At 38.1% G+C, this 22,280-nt stretch overlaps 1 protein-coding gene across 1 annotated transcript in view; it reads right to left on the bottom strand.

Annotated features, from left to right (window-relative positions):
- Positions 1 to 22,280, bottom strand: part of ZCCHC14 (zinc finger CCHC-type containing 14) — a 53,431-nt gene that overhangs the window by 20,765 nt on the left and 10,386 nt on the right. Inside the window, exon 2 of the mRNA XM_009669994.2 lies at positions 18,605 to 18,728. Within this exon, the coding sequence (XP_009668289.2) occupies positions 18,605 to 18,728 (124 nt within the window). The remainder of the gene's footprint in view (positions 1 to 18,604; positions 18,729 to 22,280) is intronic.

The following is a 22,280-nucleotide window of genomic DNA, read 5'->3' as shown; positions in this document are numbered from 1 at the left end:
AGCAAGAGCTAAACTCAGGTATTGATCAATATCTTTCAGGTTGCCAAGTTTGGTATTAATGATATGGTCCAGGACCTCAAACTGGGTCAGTTTCATGTTTATTTACTACACCCCCTTTGGACGTGTAGTAAATGGAGAGCACTACAATATTAACTTGAAACAGCTTTGTCACTAAAGCCAAGAAAAAGTTGGTGCAGTTATCTGTCCAAGACCCTTTCAGAGGAAGATTCCACTTGAGGAGCGTCCCTGAGACCTTATCCTCCAAAACTGGGCTGAACTTTCAAACTTAGACCTAGTAGGTTCTGAATCATTAAATACTCAGAGGACAGACACCATTAAACTTGAACCTTGTTCTATTTAACAGCCAGCAAAAAGCACACCCTGGATTGTTTTATGACACATTAACTCACACGCAAACTATTTCTTTCAAAGTGAGAGATAGCTAATCTGCACTGAAATATTGATGGGCCACAATCCAAACTGTAATACTAAGAGATGCTCTCTGGTAAGCAATCTCCACATTTACAGAAACTGCTTCTGAGGAGGGAAAGAACAAGAAAATAGTATATGACCTCCCTCTTCATAAGTGTAAGTGTGTAACAGACAAACAATTGAAATACAAGTGTCAGTTAAATTTAACTTAAGTGACAAACACACATCACGGAACTACAAGGATGCCTATTTATAGCGACACCAGAGGAAAAAACTGCTTCCATTGGAGAGCATCTAGAACTTAAGGAAATACTCTAAACATACACAAAGTAAGGAAAGACAGATAAGGAAATGAGTGTTTCTTTCTGAAGGATGATCTTATTTTTGCTACCTCTAGAAAAAGTCTAATATGGAAAAGGATGAAATAATTCGCTCTACAGTGAACTCCGCTGTCATGTAAGAATGACCTTCCAGTATTATATTAGCAATGAGATAAATTACAAGACATCTCATTCTCAGAAGTCTTCAGAATCAGCAGGATAATTTTAAGAGATTAACCTGTTTTCACATAATACAGTGGTTATGGATTGAGAAAACAATCTCAAGAGACGCAGTAGGGACACTATGTTAAATGATCCCAAAGCCTTTATGCATACACAAACCTGCTTCTTGCATAAACACTTAAGTGGAACCATAAGTTACGTAGAATTTATTGTTCCCTCACGAAAAGAATGCAGGAGAACTGTGGTGGGTAGGAGAGATTTGTTGAGAGTAAGATTTGTTGTTTTTTACTCTTCCCATACCAGAAGAGATCTTCGTACTGAACCTACATAGGTCTGACCTACCCAGGGAATCAAGGACTGCATTCCAGAGGGAAGACTAGCACACTTTTAGTATCTTAGAAACTTAAGAACGACCATAGCAATACAAAAACTGTTGAAACACTCTTGTAAAGAAGTCACACATTTACTTGAGAACTCTGTATTTGAGAGCTTCCCTGGATGTAATAATTACCTGGAAGAACTACTTCCGCAGATGTAAGAAACACCAATACTTAATGCTTTCTTCATCAAGCTTAACTTAGGATAAATATGGAATTTTGTCAAGGACCTTTTAACTCAATGATTTCATAGTAAGCCAGTGAGCGTGTGGTAACCTACATTCCCCATGTACATTATTTGATAGTGTCTTGTAAACCTTCATTAATTTCTTATCAGGAAAAGTAGATATAAAGGCTCTCTGCAGAATGGAAAAAATTCCCCAGAGGGGCAGGAAGAAAACCAAATCTGAATGATCTGGGCTTAAGGACTCCAAAAGGAATGATCAATCATTCTATAATTATTACCCAGTTCTCTCGTACAGCGAGTATCCTACTGGAAGTAGCTCTGCCAGGCTAACACACAAAAACTCAAAAGAGATAGGACTAATTGCCATCAAGTATTTTGTTTAGAAAAACAAGTAAGGAGGGAAATTGAACAGAGCGCAACAAGGGGCCTCTCTGCATTTCCCTCATTTCTGTAATTGAAGCTGATGGCCAAACCAGGGTCTGTCATGTGATTCAAGAACTGCTGGCTACTAATCATTCAGTATGTCATATCACTTACTGCTCCCTGCATTTCCACTTCTTGGCCTCTTTCGAATTTTCTCTAAAGATAAGCTTTTTGTGCTTCTTCAAGAGTCAATGCCAATGACGACCTTTTCTCTTTGCAAGACAGAGGTGGTTTTGTGGATAAAAGGGAGAAAGCAGAACTCAAGTTTAAGATATGTTGGACAAAAATAGGATCCATTTCAGTCACATAACATGGTCCATCATCTGCTTTTCTGCTGCTATCACTAAAAGTAGAAAAGCAGACAGCAACTTTTTCATGGTGTCTACTTAAAAGGAAATTAGGGATAAGTAAAAACCTCATCCCCAAACAGAACAGTTTTACTAGTTACCAAGGCAGAAGTCTTCAGGTTGTTTCTGTTGCCTACATGAAAATACACAGGAGCACATCAGAAACTAATGCTTCATGGACATAAAGAAAATTTTCTGTTAGCAGGGCAATACCAGCTAGGAAACACTAGTGGAAGAAATGCTCTTGGAAGTCTTTTCTGTGTAAGAATTGAGGATTCTTCCAATTTGAAGAATATTTAAGATCAAAAGCACACTTATAACATTAGTTTTCCGTGAAAAGTTAATCCTACTTTAACTTAAAATAGAGACTAAAGACTGAACTGCAATATTCCACAGGAAATAATTACGTAGTTTTCTTTTTAAATCAAGACTATTAGCTTACTTTTGGCAGCATATCAGAAGCATAATGTCGGGATCATATTGCTCACCTCCATTCAAACTAGTAGTTTCCATGTTCCTGCTATTTCCTCAGCTTGGCTCAGTTCAATTGCAGATTGACCTTACGCTTCTCCAAAAAAGGGCAGATATTAAAAACAGTATATCTTAGCTTTTGAAATTCGTACATTGTTTTGGCTAATACCAAATGACACTGTCAGCACTTTAGCCAGCCACAGAAGCCAATCAACCTAAATAATTGTTTCACCACTTCATGGCATTCAAGGGCCTATAAATAAAACCAAAAAGCTGTCTGCACTGCAGGTTGTAGAGAACCCACATCTGGACAGGAAAATGTAAAGCCCAGAAAAACCAGCCAGCTGCTTTCAAGATCAAGATACAGCTTCAAATGCAAATGTGAAGGTTTTTCTTACCAAGTACTTTAGGCCAAGAGTACTCACTTTTACATTACTACAGCTGAACCATCTGCCCTAGCCATTGAATGGACAGCTACCTACAAGTAGCCTTTTTTTCAAAATGCGGGGAAAAAACTTTTACAGAATAAATTATTTAGGAAGGGCTGCTGTACTGGACATATCTGTGTAACAGCTCTGCCTTACAAAATCTGAGAAGCAACACATGTCACCCTAGACAGGTGCTGTTCCTTGAGACAAACGCTTACTAAGGATATGCTGTTTCAATATATATAATATGCTCTGGGCTGAAAGAGAACTGTGATGCAGAGCCAAGAACAGCTGCAAGAGTTTGATGTTAATTAGTTAAGGTCACTTCAGCGACAGGTAAAGCATACCTTTGCTCTATTAAAGCTACTTGTTAAAGAGTATTAGGAGTACCTCCTTTTTTCTACAGACAGAACATATCCAACCAGAAGTCCTCGATTTTTAATACCACTGAAACACTTTCCGCCATTTTCAAGCACAATTTTAGGTAAATTTTTTGCAACGCTGAAGGATTGAAGATTATCGTATCCTACAATGAATTCAGAGGCACTACTCACTGTGCTTGAGATTAAGCATGTAGTCAAATTTTGTTCAGGGAGAAGGGGGGCAGTAGGCTGTTTGTTTTTAAAGGGCTTTACACTAATTTGTAAAATACATTTACTGCCTAATTCCCCAAGCTGGCTAATTATAACATGCAACTGCATCTAATTAGCTATTTTCATGTAACTTGAGAAAAGTGTGTTTAAGTTATGGATGCTACTATGTATTTAATTTGCTTAAAAATCTGGCCCAATGACTCATCTTCCTTTTCTGATTTAAAAAACAGTAGACTTTTCAAAATGAGCTGAACATTCCTCTGAGACATACTCCTGCAAAAATAACTATGCACAAATGCTATTTGAAGGCAGCCTCAGTAACTACACACATTTTTGTATAAGTAGTTAAAATAAGCAGGCAGTCCGTATCTAATCATGCAGTCCATGCTAGTAAAAATATCCCTGCAATCAAGAGAGATGTTCAACTTCGTACATAAATATTTTTACTTACTAGATAAATAATATGCCGTTGTATATTTAGTCTGGTTTTATCTGATCAAGTGATTATTTTATTTACCGCTCATAATAAATTGCTTTTAAACAGAAATCTTGGCTTTGTTTCTTATTTGTTTAAAGAAGGTTAGCTCACCCTAGAGAAGTCTCATGCTGGCTCATTCTTCCCTTGGAATAATGTTCTCTGGCAACTAATTCACTAGAACCCCCAAAAGCCCAAGACAAGCTAGATGACCAGTTCTCATCTGAATGTTATATTACTGTACACAAATAAAAATGCAAAGTCAGTTTTCCATGGAAGAAGCACACACAGTGTAGGCCTTTTCCCCATTCTCAGCCTCTGTGCTAAAGCTTTATAAAACCCAAGCTTCACTAAAATCCAAAAGTCACCAAAGGAAACAAACCTAATGCAGCTGAAGCCTTGGAAGTTCATGCGTCTCAGTGGAACAGAGATGTATTCTGAACTTGGGAAAAGAACACAAACCTCTCCAACACACACTGAAAGGAAACCAGACGGGGAAAGTATGACACATTCAGGTAGTCACCACGAGTAGGAATCTTTGAGCTGAGGTTCGCTTTGAAGTTTTGAGCAATGTCCTAAATACAGAGGGACAGGTTTTCAGTCTCACACACAAGCACAGGAGAACCACCAGAGAAATAAAGCCGACTCAGTATAATTTAAACTAATCCACAACTACCTGCTTTTTTGGAGGGGGTAGAGGAAGGGAGAACTGTGGGGATTGGTAAGGTTGCCTAATATCCATTAGCTTTTTCCTCATCACACAGGATACTTCATTCCTTTAAATCTTCTGGGTCCTACTTAGATAATCGTAATCCACTGTTACTCTTTATTAAAAATACTGTCCTATTGCATAAAGAAACCCTCACAATTAAATCTGATGAGGATTTTCCTAGCCAAGTTTTTAGCTTAAAGTGACCAGATCAGGATGTGAACATCACTTTGTTAATTTATAGGTATAAAAATAAGATATTTATGTATTCTAATATCCCATATATATTTTACAGCAGAGTCAAACAGATTTTATGGGCTGCAGCATGTGACTGTACCTCAGTATACACGGATCCGTGTCAGAGAGATTATAACGCAGCAGCTGCTCAGCCAGCATGCCCTGGCTTGAAGGGCAACCTGGTGATAAAACACCCGAACACCGAGATCAGATGGCCGCCTGCTCAAGCCTTTGCTGAATGATTTCTTCAGCTGCATAAAGGAGTTACGAGCTTCTCATGCCGAAACAAAAATGCAACAGAAATGCACGTTTCAAACTCGTCATTGAAAACATACATTCACGTAGGCTTATTTGAAAGAAAGCTTACTCCAGACCAGCACAGCCCATTGTTTACATAAACAAGCAACTGCAGTTTTCTACATTTTTAAAAACAGTACCAGCATCTTGGAACTCAACACAGACTGCAGTAACAAGCAGGCATTAGCAAAGACAGTAATTTGATAGCAGCTTCAAAAATTCTTCAGAGAATTATAGCATGAGAACAACGTTAATATAATGAAAAACCGTTAGCATACTACGGTCCCTTTGGTGCTTTTACAATCTAGAATAAGATTGTATACCTGATTAGAATAGATTGTATAGAATCTAGAATAGATCTAGCACAGACTGCATACATGTATGCAACCTTGAACACATTAGTCTTGCCAAGAAGAACAAATGCATTTAGGTACTTGGTTCAGTGGAAAAAAAACATCCCTCTGCACAGCTGCTTTTGTGAGATTCTTCCTTTGCTGGTGATCACGTCCTTCTACATTTTCAAGTCTCAGGCCTTAGGCTTTAATAATCCATCTTACTTTTAGAGTTTTGTATACATCACTGTTCCTTCGTTTTTTATCTCAGACAGGATTTGGCCAGGGATTCAAAGAGACAGAATAAAGTTATAATTCAGCATTTAAGCTTATTTTTGAGATACTGTACAATCATTAGACAATTACTGTTATAACACATCTATGAAGCAAATACAAGGCAGGGGAACCAAAGCAGATATTAGTTTTGGACAAGCCAGAGAGACTACCCAAGAACTAAAGTTAAAAATCCGCTCCCAACAACAACACTCAGTCTTGGCGCTTTGCGCCTGCACACTTGCCACTGGATTTTCCAATATGCGGGATAAAGCAAACTGAATGCACTTTACAGTTTAAGCTCTATTCCCCTGCCATCTTTTGCAATAGTAAGATCACTAACAAATCCTTGAACTATTTAACATCACTGACAGGAAGTAACAAATTTTGAACTCCTTAAGTCACTAATATCTATTTCATACCTATGATGATTTTTCAGACAAAATTCACTTATTACACACTTCTGCTGGACTGCTCACAAGAAATCAAAGTCTGAATGCTTTGCGAGTAAGATGGTCCAACTCTGTCTCTGCTTGAATGATACACATTGAGTAATTCATCCACAGAAGCAGAAAACACAACAGAGATCATCTTCTAGATGCTTTATGCCATTTCCTCTCGGCTTTATATATCAATGATGTAATTTTAGCAGGGCTACCCCTTTGAGTTACTGTTAAAAATAGAGTGTGCACCATACACTGATGAAATGCATCCACTCCAGGCAGTGAAGTGATGCAGTAAGGCTGCGGCTCTTTTCCAGGAGATAAAAGAACAAGTCAGAAAGAAAATGAAACATTACCTTTTTAGCTTAGAACTTTTTTGCACCTGAGAAATAAAATTTACTTTAATCAAAATCATTATTTTGCCTAACTACAACCTGGGATTTTCCTATGTAAAAGAGCGCAAAAGAATATGAAATTAGACATCTGACAAAGCATCTCAGCAATGCTAAAGATGACTTTGTCTCCTTTCCTCTTCTGAGGCACAGTACCAGATCTACCATATGGAATAGAGCCACAATTCCTCTGTTCCAGGAACACATCTGACAGTACTCCCATCAAATGCTTAGAAGTGCAAGATGTCCCGCTATATACAGGATCAGGATATGACCCCTGAAATTCTCCCAATTTCCAATATTTGCAACTCCAATATGAGATTTTATTCTCAAATTATTGTTTAGTATCAACCTATGAACAACTCAAGGCCTTTGCTACCCGTATAGCTGTCAAATCTCTTAATCTAGTTCTCAGACTAGCTGGCTCGCCACTGATATTTTCATCAACAAGTAAGAGTTTGCTAGAACTACGTTAAACCTGCAGTAAACAAAGTAATTCAACTCTCTTTAAACAACTCCAGTACAGCTGAATGAACACAGAATTGTGCTGCTTTGTTTTCATCACTTTATTCTTGCTTCATTCTGATTCCATCAGCAATGGACCAGATGTTAATATCAACATAACTAGATAGGAGCAGGTGTGGGCATATTTAACTTCTAAAAAGGAATATTTAAATACTTCAGGCAAAACAAAGGTGAGGAAACTTGTTTGTCTATAAAATGTGTTCAGAGAACCTTTCTGACCACCAGTTAAAAAATGCCAAACATCCTGACCAAAAGCCTAGTGTTTTTTTCCCCAGGGAGCTATACAAACACTAAGTCAGCCCTGATGTGCAACAAGAATGAGACTAATTTCATGGATATGTAAACAAGACTGTACGGTAAATCACTAGCAAAACCATATCTGGAACATATGAAGTGCCAGCTCTTGCACAGTGATTCTCAAAGGTCTTGAGGCACCAACTCTGAGTTTGAATCTGCAGTCTGAAAAACACCCACTGTTTTCTGACCTATGAACCCCAAGGCTGGCATCAGCTGGTAGTCAGAGTACAAGAGAACTCTGTTTAAAAAAAACAGAGCCAATCTCCTCCCCTCTAAGTGCACATGTCCTTCAGTTAAATTTATGAGCTACCATTTGCAAAGGACCTCTCTCACTAGTGTAAGTATTATTACATTAGTTGTTTCTTCTTTGCAGTCCATCTGTTCCTTATGCCAAATACTGAATGTGAGAAATCATGATCACTTGCACGGAAATAAAGTGTTGTCATTTGCAAAATAAGGTCAATTTAGGATTAGAAAAAAGGGGAAGCAGAGCAGAGAAATATTTGCAGTAATAGCAGGGGAAGCAAAGAAAATTGCTGGCAAAGTAAACAGCTTTTTTGCTAAATGTTCTCATCTTTCCTCTCCACCCACCTCCTCATTTTCAAACCAGACCAATATGTCATGTCAATGCTCTGTACTAAAGATAACGTATCTCCTCCTGTGACTTATTCCCCTACTTGAAACCAAAACGTATTGTTTCCAATTCCCAATACCACCAACTTCTGTAACGTATCAAATCCCACAATATCTCGTCTTTTTCCTGCAGTAGCCTCAGATTCTTTTGAAAGACATCTGCCTCTCATGACTGCAGAGAAAAGTCAGTGCGAGAACCCTAATGATGACATCAAAAGATAAAATAAGAAATCCTATCGAAGTTCTGATGAACTTTCAGATCTGGACCCATAATTTGTTACGTATGAAGAATTTTCTAGCTTGTATAACCAAATATCCATAAAAACTCCAGCTACCTGTTGATAAAACGGTTATACTTTTCAAAGCCTGCTGTCTTCCCTCTGTAACGCATCTTTTGGAGAAGAGAATTGATCCAAACTTAAATGCACATGAAGACGAGAAATCTATTTGGAAAATCGGGAGTTTTAACAATGAACTGATGAAAGAGGGGAAGAGCATCCACACCTACAAACTAATCAGCTAAAATCTTCTTGAGCACTCTACATGCAGCAAGAAAGCTGCTATTCAGACAGTATTATACTGGCAGCAGTAAGTAAAAAAAAAATGGTCAAAGAGATTATGGTTTCAAGGTGGCAGGTGAATCATTACTGTTTTTCTCCTCTAAAGTGAGAATTTTGCCCTGTTTAGTTCAGGAAAAATGGAAACCTAGACAGGATAAGCAAGCCATTTATTTCAAACCGTTATTCTTCTACTTAAGATGGCAGTGAAAGGGGTAAGTTCAAACAGGCATGTCCAGACATTAAAAGGTGTTAAGTTCTAAAGAGATGCAGTGAAGAGCCAAGCACTCCTGAACTTTTCATGCACCCTGTGCTCAGTCCTCAATCAGCAGACAGAAGTGTCTGGTCCCAGAGAGCTATTTGCCATCAGATTGCAGCTGGCAATGCCAGGAGGCAAGAATCAGCAGTGATGTTCACCTTCACTTTAAGCCTTGCATGATGCATTTTCCACCTTACAGCAATTTTTGAAATTTAAGATCCCCCCCAACCCCAGCCCAGCCTTTTACAAGGATTTTCAGTGTAACTGCAGGTTACGTGTTAGTTCTAAAATTTGGAAATGGGACAAAGTTTTCACAACTGAGTCTTTTCTGACTCTGCTGAGTTTTTCAAAAGAATCCCTTCATTAAGCCATTACCTAAAGATCTGAGAAAAACTGCTTTTGCCCATTTAATGCAATTTTAATTAAAATTGCATTAAGTCTCTTATGTTGCTTCCATTACTAGCAGAAGGTCATGCTATTGCTTCTCTAGCTGTGGCTGGAAAGGTCATTGATTTAATCTGCAGAACTAACCAATGTTCCAGAGCAGGCACTTCCAGGGTTTCATAGACATGAATTGGCTGACAATTTGCAATACAAGAGAGTTCTTCTAGGGATTTATATGCCTGTGTCTTAAGTGCTGCCTCCTATGGCTCTGAAGAGCCACAGAAAAGTGCAAATAGTATTAAATAGTAGTTTAACACCTCCTGTTAGATATGGACAACTACATTGTTAGTATCTAAGATGAGGGATCTGTCTTAAGAACACTCGTAGGGTAAGGTAACTCTTTGGCACTACTGAATTTACCAGCATGTTATTCCTGGAATTATTTCTCAGGTTAGCTGGATTCTATGTTCATCATAAGCATTAGCATCTTCCAACTCCCATTGAAATCCAATTGAATGGGCTTCAGAGTGTCCAAGATCCAGTCCTTTATTAACAAATCCTACTGTAGTAGGAAGTTGGTCATCTTCTGAATTTTAATAATTCAGTTATATTGCTCAGTACACAAATCCAGAATAAGTCTTTGTACACCGTAAGAATAAACAAAAGCCAAATTGTTTGTTGAGGAGCGCAACGAAGCCTCATTTCCCATGAACTACTTGCATGTCTCCTTTTCTGCAACTTTAGCTTCCTTCCGCCCAGTATCCCCTGCAATACCCCTATAACAATACTACTTCTCATAGCTATAATGTTTACCTTTTTTCAATTTTTCCACACCTTCCCTGAACATATGCACATAACTGGCTACCTTCACTCCCCAGGCACACTCAACATGGCAAGACACTGACCTCTTACACATCCATTAACTTCTGCAGGATCCAAGTTCAGTCTTGTTTCCCCAGTGATGTACATAGTACTCTCTTGAGCTGTCAACTGGGCAGTAAACATGCTGCTTCTAGTCCACAAAACACACACAATGAGTGACCGGGCAGACAAAACAGAAGGGGAAAGGGCTGAACTGTTCTTACTTCTCCTCTTGATGGGAGCATGAACAGGTCTCTTCCAACCAGATGCTACTGTAAATAAAACAACTCCAAATGCCTCTGTCGAATTTGAATGAATTTAGTCAGATTCAACAAGTTAATGAGGTATATTTGATTGCCTTCTTTCTTCAGGAAAACAAGCAAAAAGACCAAAGACTAAAGGAAAAGCCATTTAGAAGATTCAGGATAACGCCCTTAGAAGTATGCTTGATATATGTATTATTTTAGATGAATATGCAAACAAGGCATATTGCATATACACAATTAGAACTGCTTATAGGAAATCAGCATTACAGGTTTTCCTGTGATGCAAACTTAAACAAGAAACACTTAAATATAGGCAGCATGACTTGCAAGAGAAGCCAGCTCACTGCAGCTCTCAACCAAGAAGCAGAGCTTTTATAGTCTCTTCATGTAACTGCTATGGGTTCACCGTAAAGGGCTCCCCTCATGAATGAATCCATGCCATGAATTAGAGTTCAGTAGGAAGCATCTTCAAGTATGTGTTTCAAAGGGTGAAGACCAATTTTTGCATTGAATAGGCCCATCAACCCTAGCTTTAAATTCAGTTAGCAATGGCAGCAAAAGCAGCAAAAAATGCTTTCATGCAAATTAGGCATATAAAAGGCTGTACTAGTTGTTAGTCTCATGGTTACAATTGGTGGTTAGATTAAAGTTAGAGATGAACTATCCATGCTACACTTGCACTTTAATCTTTCCCGGGCTGAAGAGAGTTTAGAGTCTTGGTGTTTAGGTCAGTCACTCTTTAAAAATTATACAGTTTTGAATCTTGAAGATTGCTGCAGTAAGTCAAATTTTCAAAAGCAACAGTTACAATTTTTCCTTAAAAAAATCACCTTCAAGTGTCTGGAACAGTCAAATAACTAGATAGTAGGGGTCCTTTTTTTCCCCTAACTCAAAGGGGTTAGGAAAACAACTTTACAATCCCTCATGCCAACAATTCAGAAGCAATGCTTTCTTCCATGAATGAATGGAAGCCGGGACTGAGCTAGTAACTACTAATGAGGAACAGAGGTTTCTTCTAAAGTCTGCTGGTGTCTCTATGCTCTTTAAAGTGGACCCCTCAGGCTGCTCTCCCCTCCACCCCCCTTATATCTTGCCACTGCAATCCCAGAGTTCTCCTGACAAATACTGTTATATGGGCAGAGAGGCAACAGCCTCAAGGATGATAAATAGATACTGGCTCCAATCTCAAGAGTACAAAAGTTAACTTACTAACCCATAGCACCACCTAATAATGTAAATTTGCCAGAGTCCAAGTACAGCACTAGGAGTTTATAATTCTAATACCACCCCTAAAACAGCCAAGGAGTGAACTACTTGGCCTCTGGTTTTGATGGCATAAAACAGACATATATATTCTAGCTTGCACGAGAGCAGGTACAACTGCACAATCAATGAAAACTTGAGATGAAATGCAACAGTCTTAATTTTTAAAAATCTGAGGTAAAAAAAATCATGATTTTCTGTATTCCAAAGTTAAGCCTCCAACCTTAGCTGAACTCCAACACCAACTACGGAAAACCAAGCCGCATGATTTATGCGGCATACAGGCTTCATGAAGTTTCTTAATATACAATAGTCTAAGCAAAGGGGGAAACTATGCAACATCAAAATATTTAAGTACACTAATCTTCAGATTTGACTGCTAGAATTAACTCTGAATACTTGATATTCATAAAAACTACTATATTGGAGACAGTAAATAAGTCTGGAATGCAATGCTTTGTGTGATCTAACACTTATCTATGTTGCTGAAGTTTATTTTAGAGATTAAAACGAACAAAAACATACAAACAGCTGAAAAATTGTATACAGTTGGTAAAGGGAGATTTTTTCCTCAAGGATTATCATAGGACAAGGCTTAAATATTTAGGCCAACAGCAGTTGACCCAATATTGTTGGAGATGATGTATTTACTTAAAAATAGAATAATCCAGCTACACAACTGATACTGAACACAAGTCACTGCAAAGTTTGGACTCCAAACAGAGGGATTTCAGCATCTCCCCCCCCCCCCCCCCCCCCCCCCCAATTCAACAGGCTTAATTGGCATCAAACATTTCTGGAGGAAAAAACACTGTCGATTGCCATTAACTAAAGAGCTCCTGCAATCTAGCTTCTTGTGGAAAACGATGACCCAAAGAAGTGGGAGAGGAAAAAAACAGCAAGTGGACCGTAAAATACACTTTGCCAAAAGAAAATAAATTGGGTAGCAGAATAGCAGCATTTAAAAGTTCTGAATAGCTCATATCACACATTGTCATCTGCTTTAATAGAACAGTTTAGATTCCAAAGCTCGTTACACATAACAATCTGCTTAACCTATCTGGAACTCATATCCCACCTGAGGTCAATAGGATTACTGTGAGCAAGGATATACTTTGCATCCTAGTAATAATCCAAAATTAAATCAATACATTACTGAGATGCATTTTCTCTAAACATTTTTTTTTTCATCACGCTCACCAACTGTGGTTCCTTTTATCCTGTAAGTCATGCACGTGCTTATTCCATCCTCGGACACACAGTTGAGGTTTTGCAGAATCTCAAATGTACACAAACAGCATAAATTTCAGTTAAGCAAGTTTTACTGTGCTCAGAACTACTAAATGAAGTACAAATTGTAAAATAAACCCTACTGCATCCATTTTACATCTAAAAGCTTTACTCCTCTGTGTTTACAGACAGCAGTTTATGACTATCATTAGATGCATGAGTTGCAAAAATTGTGATTCAACTTCACTATAAAAAGGATCAGATTTCACCAGTTGCTTCATTTGAAATCAGACTGGCTCGGAAAAGATTTTGAGGTTTTGTGTGGTAATGGTAAAGGAAAGATAATTTAAATTTACAAGAAGTAAGAATAGGGGAGTTCTGTCACTTCCTAAAAAATTAAAAAAATCACCTTCAAGACTGTTTAGAGGAAAGCAGCAGTAGCAACGCCTGCAAAGCCTCCTAACAGCAACTGGCATCTCAAATACAAACACAGAACTTCCACTACAGAAAATGTAGAACAGGGCTGCGACATCAAAATTTTACTCTATATTATAAGAAATGAGGTCCTTAGACTGTAGTCTTCATTTATTATAAAGATTCTTGCATTTATTATAAAGATTCTTTTGTTCTGTACTTCAACATCTGGTCTAGTGTACTTTATTCCACTGTGCTTTTGGAAAATATGCTGTGGTCACTGAGCATGTTTAATACATTGCTAAAAAATGTCATATGCACAGAGTAATAGTATTACTTGCCTGCAGTGTTATCCACCTAATGGCTGAATCATTCTCTTTGGAACATCACAATAAGAGTAATTAATAACATCTCTGGTGTATGGGAAATTCCTATATCTTTTCAAATTTCTTACAAAAATAAGCTGAATTTTTCATTAAGATTTGATTAACATAACTACACTCCTTTGGGAATTGCCACACAAGGCCAGAATACCTCTACGTCTACAGGCTTGTTACAAATTAGTTCTGTGAATGGAACTTCACTTAAGTCAGACGGCTCATTCTGGATTTTGGGGCAGAGTGACTGCATTTCCCTTAGCTACCAGCTCAGGATTGCCTGCAGAAGAACAAAAGTTGCTAGCTAATATGATTTAGCATTTTGTAACTGGTGACCTCCTTTAATCACCCTTGTCACTTGCTCCTGGGAAAAGGTTCTGCGGGCAGCTCCCCAGAAACTGTAGAATATCAAGTCTTTATCTTAAGATTGCAAACCGAGCAAGGATTGCCTGATACACACTTAGCTTTTTCAGGAGCTGTACCATAGTTCCCATACGCACAGAACAAAGAGTAACCTCAGAATACCTTGCTAATCTTACGGCATATAAAGAGCAGAGCAAAGCAAAGAAAGCAGCACAAAAGTTGGTCCCAAATCTTTTCCAAAATGTAGTATAGGAAACAAGAAAGCAAGAGTATCTATGCAATAGTTACACAGGGGCTGACAGAAAAATACCTTCTGGAGAACACCTTCTAGAAACAATCTAATTCAACCTTCCAGTTTAAAAGACTTAAAGTATGCAAAAAAATCTGCAAACCAAAGTGCACAGTAAGTAGTTTTTAAACTGAACTTACACCAAAGGGCCAAACCACCAGCTACCTGAAAAAAAAGGCATAAACTAGTAGACATTAAATAGAACGTTTACAGGCTGTGTAAACTCTAAATTTAAGACAAGAAGCCTTGGCGACTTTTATCAGATTCCTCCAAGTAAATGTACTTACTCTGTCAGCGTTGTGCTCCAAAATGGATACCTGCCTAAAGAACCCACTCTACACAGCTGCACTGCTGCTGAAAGCACATGCCTACCAGGAAAACTGAATTACAGGCATAAAAATCTCATCTTTGGGACTGGAAGCAACCATTCAGGCATTGGCACCTTCTGCAGTTATAGTTGTGCCATCCAATTCTTATAGTATTGTGGAAAAAAGCTTCGGACAAGGACAGCGTGGCACTCGACCCAACAAGTACGCAATAGAACCCCCAGCCTTCACAGAAATTTGATTGCTGTGTTTGAATCAATGTCAATAGCATAGTTAAAACCTTACTGCATTCTAGAAACAGTGAAAGTGCAGCAAAGATCTAGCAAGACATTACTGCTGGAATTTGAACTACATGCAACAAGAATCTGTCCATATTTGCCTCAGTTCTCCTTGACCAGTGTGATCTGCCAATAACTTAAAACCTATAAACCAACCTGCCTGCAGCTTACAAGTGTAACATGACAACCAGTCCCTGAGAGAAGGGAAAGACTACTTCCCAAAGTTACCTCCAGTTAAGATAACATCCACAGCTGCAAAAAGAGATTTGAATGATCCTGTTACAGATCTTATGAATCACACAGAGTAAAAAACACAATACTACTGCAAATTATGGCTAGACAAACTTCAGAGAAGAACTACATCCTTGCATGTCAGTGTCATCCATATTATTGATAAACCAGTGTAGCCTGAATCTTTGAACTTTATTTTACAAAAGAGAAGTCTAGGTAAAGCACAGATACCTGGACAAGCTTAGGTCTACAGATACAGTATCCTCCTCGTGTCACAACTCTGGGCTGTGAAACAAAATTTTATTTTAAATATAGTAATTCAGAATGACACAGATTATCTATACAGAAATGTCTATTTTACCTTGCCAGACCACTAACGCATGCAGAAAAAGGCAAATAATTTTAGCTAAGACTGAATAACCGGCATACAGAAATTAGTGAATTTTGCTAAATAGCCATATGACTGTCAGTAATCACAAGAGGGAGAGTGTAACCACTGCATCCCAGCTGGTCACCGCTCCCAATAACTTGGGCATTTCAGCATGACTCCAGCACACCAGTGCCTAGCAATGTTCCTGCAGTTAGCTGGGCCTTGGAGTTGAAAGAAAAGGTTTATGGACTCTTCAAAGTGACATTCGTTTTTATATTTGTTTCCTAAGGCAAGTAGGCAGCAATATTCTATACAGATAGGATGGTCTAATTATTCAGAAGATATACATTTGACAAGTCTTCAGATGAAGCACGTATGACTGTTTCCAGCTAATCACTTAATTATGCAAACATAAGCGCATACAAAGACTTCTAACATAGTTAAAAAAAATACTCAGCAGTACACTCCACTACTTTTCCTGGCTCTTTCTCCATCTAGAAGCATGAAGTATTTTATGCTAAATGCTAGACTCAGAGGGTGGATTAGTGAGAACACAGCCACTGATGACTTTCAGGTCCAAGTCTACTATAACTCTATTGACTGACCATGTATACAGTCTATGTTATGTCACTGAAATTTCTACAAATCAGGATTAAAACCATCCAGTGGATTAATACGAGCTTGGCCTGTAATCCAACTTAAACACGATGAATATTGCGCCTTTAGCAATATGTCTTATTTTTCTTCTGTTTCAACTACAACCTTTTAACCGAAACCGTCCAGCTCTACTACTTCAGTCAAGATGAGGAAGATTAACTTAAGCAGCTCGCTCAGTTCTGATCACAAAAGAGAAATTCTGTCCTTTCAAGACATCTGAAATGAAACTCACTGAAAAATACCATCAACATACAAATTACATCAGTCAAGTAATCCATCCACCCCCTACTTATGTGACGTTGAATTTCATGTACCGTAGGATAAAAGTTAAATTGCTGTATTCTTAGCAGAATCTGCTAAATTAAGAGATGTGCTTGTTTGCTCAGAGAACGAGGTCTGTAGAAGCGCAATGGTGGCCCCAGGCTGGCAAATGATCTTCAGTTGCACTCTAACCTTAAGAGGGAAAAACTCCCTACCGTACAGATCAAATAGCAAGGAGAATTCAAAAGTAATTTTGGCTGCTGGTGAACCAGAAAGCAGAATGTCAGTTAGTAAAAACTGCTGTTTTTCTCCACAGCTCCTTTTACCAACTATCACTAAGGCAATCTACAAATTAGCAAGCTACATTTTTGGAAAACTAAGCAGGTATTCATTCTATAAGGAAAAAACAGATCAGAGGAAAATATAATTAATTTTCACAGTGTACCATGACTAATCTTGGCATATATTCAGGTACCAGAGCAGCAATCACTGAGTACGAATGAAAACGGTGTTGAACCCTGTCCTATTTTTATCAGATGAAAGCCACAAACCTAGCCTTGCTTCTGCTCAGTGTTGCATTTTCTTCTGTCCTGATAGCTTTTACAGCTGGAGAAATAGCTCCTTACAGCACTATTCTGCTGTAAAAAATTATTGCTACTTACAGCTATTGGGATTACAGTTGGGTATGTCACGGAAAAGGAGGTCCAAGTGGAGGCAAGCTAAGAACACTTCCTTGGTATGTTTAACTATTTCCAGTCTGAATCCGTTCCTCTGCTTCGCAAAGGAGTGAAGCTGTGCTTTGAAATTCTTGATGACAATTTAAGTGGTATTAAACCATATTTGTTTGCAAATAGTTAAACTGAAACAGAGGTATACAAGTTTACGCAGCAAACCAGCAGCAGAGAAAGAAACAGAACTCTGTTCCCCTCTGATTTACATGGTTCATGACCACATTTTTACAATGGCATTTGAAGGCAAAATACTGATGTGACAGTATACCTCACCTGCGTCACTTTGGCCATACAGCGCTGTTTTTATTAATCCCACAAAGAGTTCAAAGAAGCCGTTCCATACAAACGGCCACTCGCAGTTCAAAGACTTTCCTCACATAGTGTTTCTTTGAATACATTAAATTTTAGTCATATTTTAACCTAAATGTTTTAATATTCACAATCATAGCCTCGAACGTGGAAATGGAATGCATACTTACCAACTCAAAGTCATTAAGCCCAGTTTTTAGCCAGGTCAGGATGCAATATACCATTACTAAAAAAATAAAGACTTGCTTTGGATCAACGATCAGTTTTGGGGGTTAGCGCATGTGCACAAGCTTTCCAAGAAAGGTGCAAGCTCTTCCTCCTATGCTCCACTCCTCTTCCCTCAGTTTCTCAGTTGTACATTCTTGGAAACCAAGAGAAAGGTGGAAGTGAGTGGAAACCTAACTGCTTTAACTGCCTTTTCCTCTCACCAATAAAGCAACACTCATCACAGTATGCTCTGCACAAGATACAAACTGCTACTATAAGGATGAGAGATTGAGCGTCCCCAAGAAAAGATATTCATTCTTTGAGAAGATATTTGACCCAAGCTAAGTCAGTACTTAAACTCAAACAATATTCCTGCTCATTTTCCAACAGAAGAATACTTGTCTCTTGCTGAAGATTTTTCATCAGCATGCTAACAAACACTTCCTACAAAAACCCTTCTATGATTGTCTTTGCTCAATCCAACACAACAGTAAAGCAGCAAAATTCCAGTCTCCAATCACAATTAAAAGGAATGTTAATTGCCCTAAAGAGATGCTAGTTCTTTCCCCCATTGGAAGAATACAAGAAGGGACACACCTTTGGAGTGTTTCCCTGAAGGCCTCTTGGGTAATGAGTCTTCAATGGAATGTGTTGATGTATGTAGTACATTTTCCAAACTGTTACTGACACTGTTTATAGGGGTCTCAGACCTTGGAGCGACCTGGAAAGAAGAACACAAAAAAACAATATAATACACTGAGGTAACGCTAGAAGGTTGCACCTTCCTCCAGAGCGAAGAGTACCACTTTGAAAGCAGTTAGGAGACATACGCTTCTTTTAAAACCGAGTGATGATGCTATTGATGTTCCAGAAGTAACAGTTCAGGAAAATTGTTTTAGTCAGTAGCCATACACAAACCTAGATTAGCCAAGATAATCTATAAAGCCCCTTAAAGCAGAATTCTTTTAACCAATAGTCACACAGCAGTCAATTGTAGACATACTGCAAGACAGTTGACTACAGTGTGGAGAGGTTGACTTCTCAACAACATTAGGAAAAAATGACTGAGAAAATATCATTTTTATGTTATGTCATCTACCTATACAGATGCAAACTGAAGGCATTGAAAAGAATTTCCACATAGACTACATGGAATGAATTCTAATACAGGGGAAAAAAAACCCTATCTTGTTGTTTTTGCCATTTGAAAGCCTGCTATCAAGATCACATTTCAATGAAAAATTACACACTAAAAACTGCCCGAACAGTAGGCTGCATCATCAAAACAGATTTCATGGCCTAATATGTACTTTCTAAACTGCACTTAGCATAAGAAACATATTTTCACCATTACTTAAAACTACAGAAACAAACATAAATCCTAAGAAAAAGCAGAATAGAACATTGCCTACTTTAGCTGCTGTCCACAAGGGCATTCACAACTATGTAGCAACACATCACAACATCTATTACTTGCAGTATAACATTCAATGCCTGTCTCATAAGCAAGGCAATTACTCTTGTTTTCTAGGTAATGAGAAGCAGAAGTGGATGAACAGTCACATTAGCAGTACAAACACAAGGGTTTAAGTATTTGAAAGAGGAAAATGGGTTTTAAAGGGGTAGTTAAGACCAACAAAAGTGCTCACACTAACTAATGCATTACTTTAATTTCAATTGCCACATCTTGAATTAACTGAAATCTCAGTATGTAGAGCTGTAATTGTAATTTAACATGGATTTTGGCCTTTCACAAGGCTCAGAAAATATATAACTTGACACAACAAAAGAAGCTATCCTTTACTCACAGTAACTAACATCAGAGACTAGAGTTTCCTGTAGCGAACACGGCTCATTCAGGCTGATTACTTGAGACAGTGCCATGAGGTGCAAGGACAATTGACACTTAAAACAATGCTTTGCTCACCCCATCATTAGCCTTACATATTGATATCGACCAACACAATGTATGTTAAAAATAGCACCTTCCTGCTTCTGTACAATTAGCTATTGTAAGAACCAGTAAGACTGACTTTTAGATATTCATATACACACAGCTTAAGGCAGTATCACAAGTGAAAGATCTGGTATACTTGCATTCATAAACAAGTTTATATGTGCACCAGAGATCAACCCAGAAAGATGAGTGCCAGGAGAAAGCAGGATTATAAATACCTGCCATCCTCTTCAGCATTGTTAGTCTGCTTTTTGAATGAAAACGTTTATTTGTGTAAGACCTCCCCAGCAGAGTTGTTTTCCAACAATAAGAACAATTTATTACCACACTTCCATATAAAAGTCTAGCAATTGAACGTTAAGCCCGGAGGGGCTAGGGGGTAGGGATTAAGTCTCCCTGGAAAAGTCAGTCTTCACCAAAGAGCTTATCTCACACTGCTTCTTTCCTGGAGCTCATTAAACTCTCACTCCAGTGGATTGCTGCTGAGAGGAAGTTCCAGAGGACTTAGCAATGACACCACAATCCTGCTGGCAAGGGAAGAACTCAGAACTACTAAATAGCAGAAAGCTAGAAAGTTAGATCTAGGCAAGACTATGTTATCCTAAATAATCAGGTTCTGAATATCTGGAGCAATCTGCAAATATAAAACACTTACAGTAATACTTGAAACTGAGTAAGACTAGAGCCACATGGTTTCAGAAATTCCCTAAATGTCAAGCAGTTTCTATTACAATATATTGCTTATCTTTATATTCCCTTCTCCCACCCTACTACCCTTACAATAAACATTGCGTGCAACATAAAATTTGCATTGTGCTTATACATAACATCCAATTATTTCCATAAAGATTTAATATTTATATATTTGGTAAAGATTAATTTAGCCCATATGTCTTGACCGACTGAGCTCATATGCTATCTGATTCAGTCTCGCATCAAAGCAGAGCAGTTTCAGTTTGGCCTAGAACAATCACAATGCTCTGATTAGTTCCAAATGGAGCCCTGTCTTCAGTGAGCTACATGGTGTTATAAGCAATCTCTGACTGCCTCAAATTTTTGTTCCAGGTTTTAGGCAAGTTTTTCCACTGGCTTAAACATACAAATAGTGCAAAGGCTTGGATTCGATTAGGAAAAATGAAATTATAATGAAAAATGTTTTGAAAAATCAAAGTTACTCCCAAATAAGTAACAGCCACTTTTTAAATCTGAGGCTAAGTGAAACACACAGGAACAATATCACATAAGCTATGAACTGCAGAAATTACTGTTCTAGGAAGGCTGGGAGAAACATCAACACAAGCTTAACAATAGGTGCTAAGACTTAACCAAACTAAGCTGTGGATAATTGTTTCAAGTTAACTCTAGAAGGAATGGCTCACCACATCTGAACACTAATGTCATCCCTAGTTTGAACTCGGGGCAAACTCCAATTTTTAAAAAAAAATTAGAGAATTTCTAATAACTAAGAACATGGACTTTGCTCTAAACTTCCATAATATACTTTAAGGGTACCATTAAGACCTTCTGTAAAGATGAGCTGAATCACTAGCCTCTAAACAAGGAACGGGGCATTCCAGTGAGATTCAGATTTTCAGAAGCAGCAGGCAAATTGCTTTGGACCTTTTAGGATCTACACTATCTCTGAAGAAAGCCAGGACACCATTAAAGAATAAGAATCTGCTGTTCACGAGCTGTTTTAAAGGCTTGTTTTCTCAAGTGGCAAGAGCTTAAGGTAAAGGTGGCTAAGATATGATGAAATATTCAGGCTATATTCCATCATAAGCCACAGGACTGACGTTTTATAAGTGCAGAACTCCTCACAAATGATTCAAGTTTTAAGTGGTTACAGCATCAGACATTTGAACACAAGACTTTAGACTTCCAAATAAAATTCTTGAGACCATCAGCATAACCAGTCCGTGACGACTAATCAAGTAAAGCGGTAATCCTATAAAGATAAAGCAATAGAAAGATTCTTCGCTATACCTAATCTTATCTTTAAGAGTGCCGTTTGTAGCGAGACAGAGAGAAGGAAAGCCGTCTGCTGTACCCATCCATAGTTTGATAAGAAAATTATTGAATAATCTAATGAGAGTGGCCTGTAGGCTTATTCCATGACTCTAGGAGATTCTGCACTCAGAACAAATTGGCACAAAAGTGATTCTTAAACCATCTTTACCTAACTTTAATGTTGTGCCCACTCCCTCCACAGCAGAGCATCTGGCTCTGACAAACTTTTGATTTTCCAGACAAAAAGCTAGCTTGACTCTTCAATTTCAAGTTAAAGTAGCAGCCATTCTTCTATTGAAAATAACA

This window comes from Struthio camelus, chromosome 10 (genome assembly GCF_040807025.1).
Source record: "Struthio camelus isolate bStrCam1 chromosome 10, bStrCam1.hap1, whole genome shotgun sequence".
Taxonomy (NCBI): Eukaryota; Metazoa; Chordata; class Aves; order Struthioniformes; family Struthionidae; genus Struthio; species Struthio camelus.
Note: the sequence above shows the minus strand (reverse complement) of the source record. Positions and strands in the feature narration are given on the sequence as shown.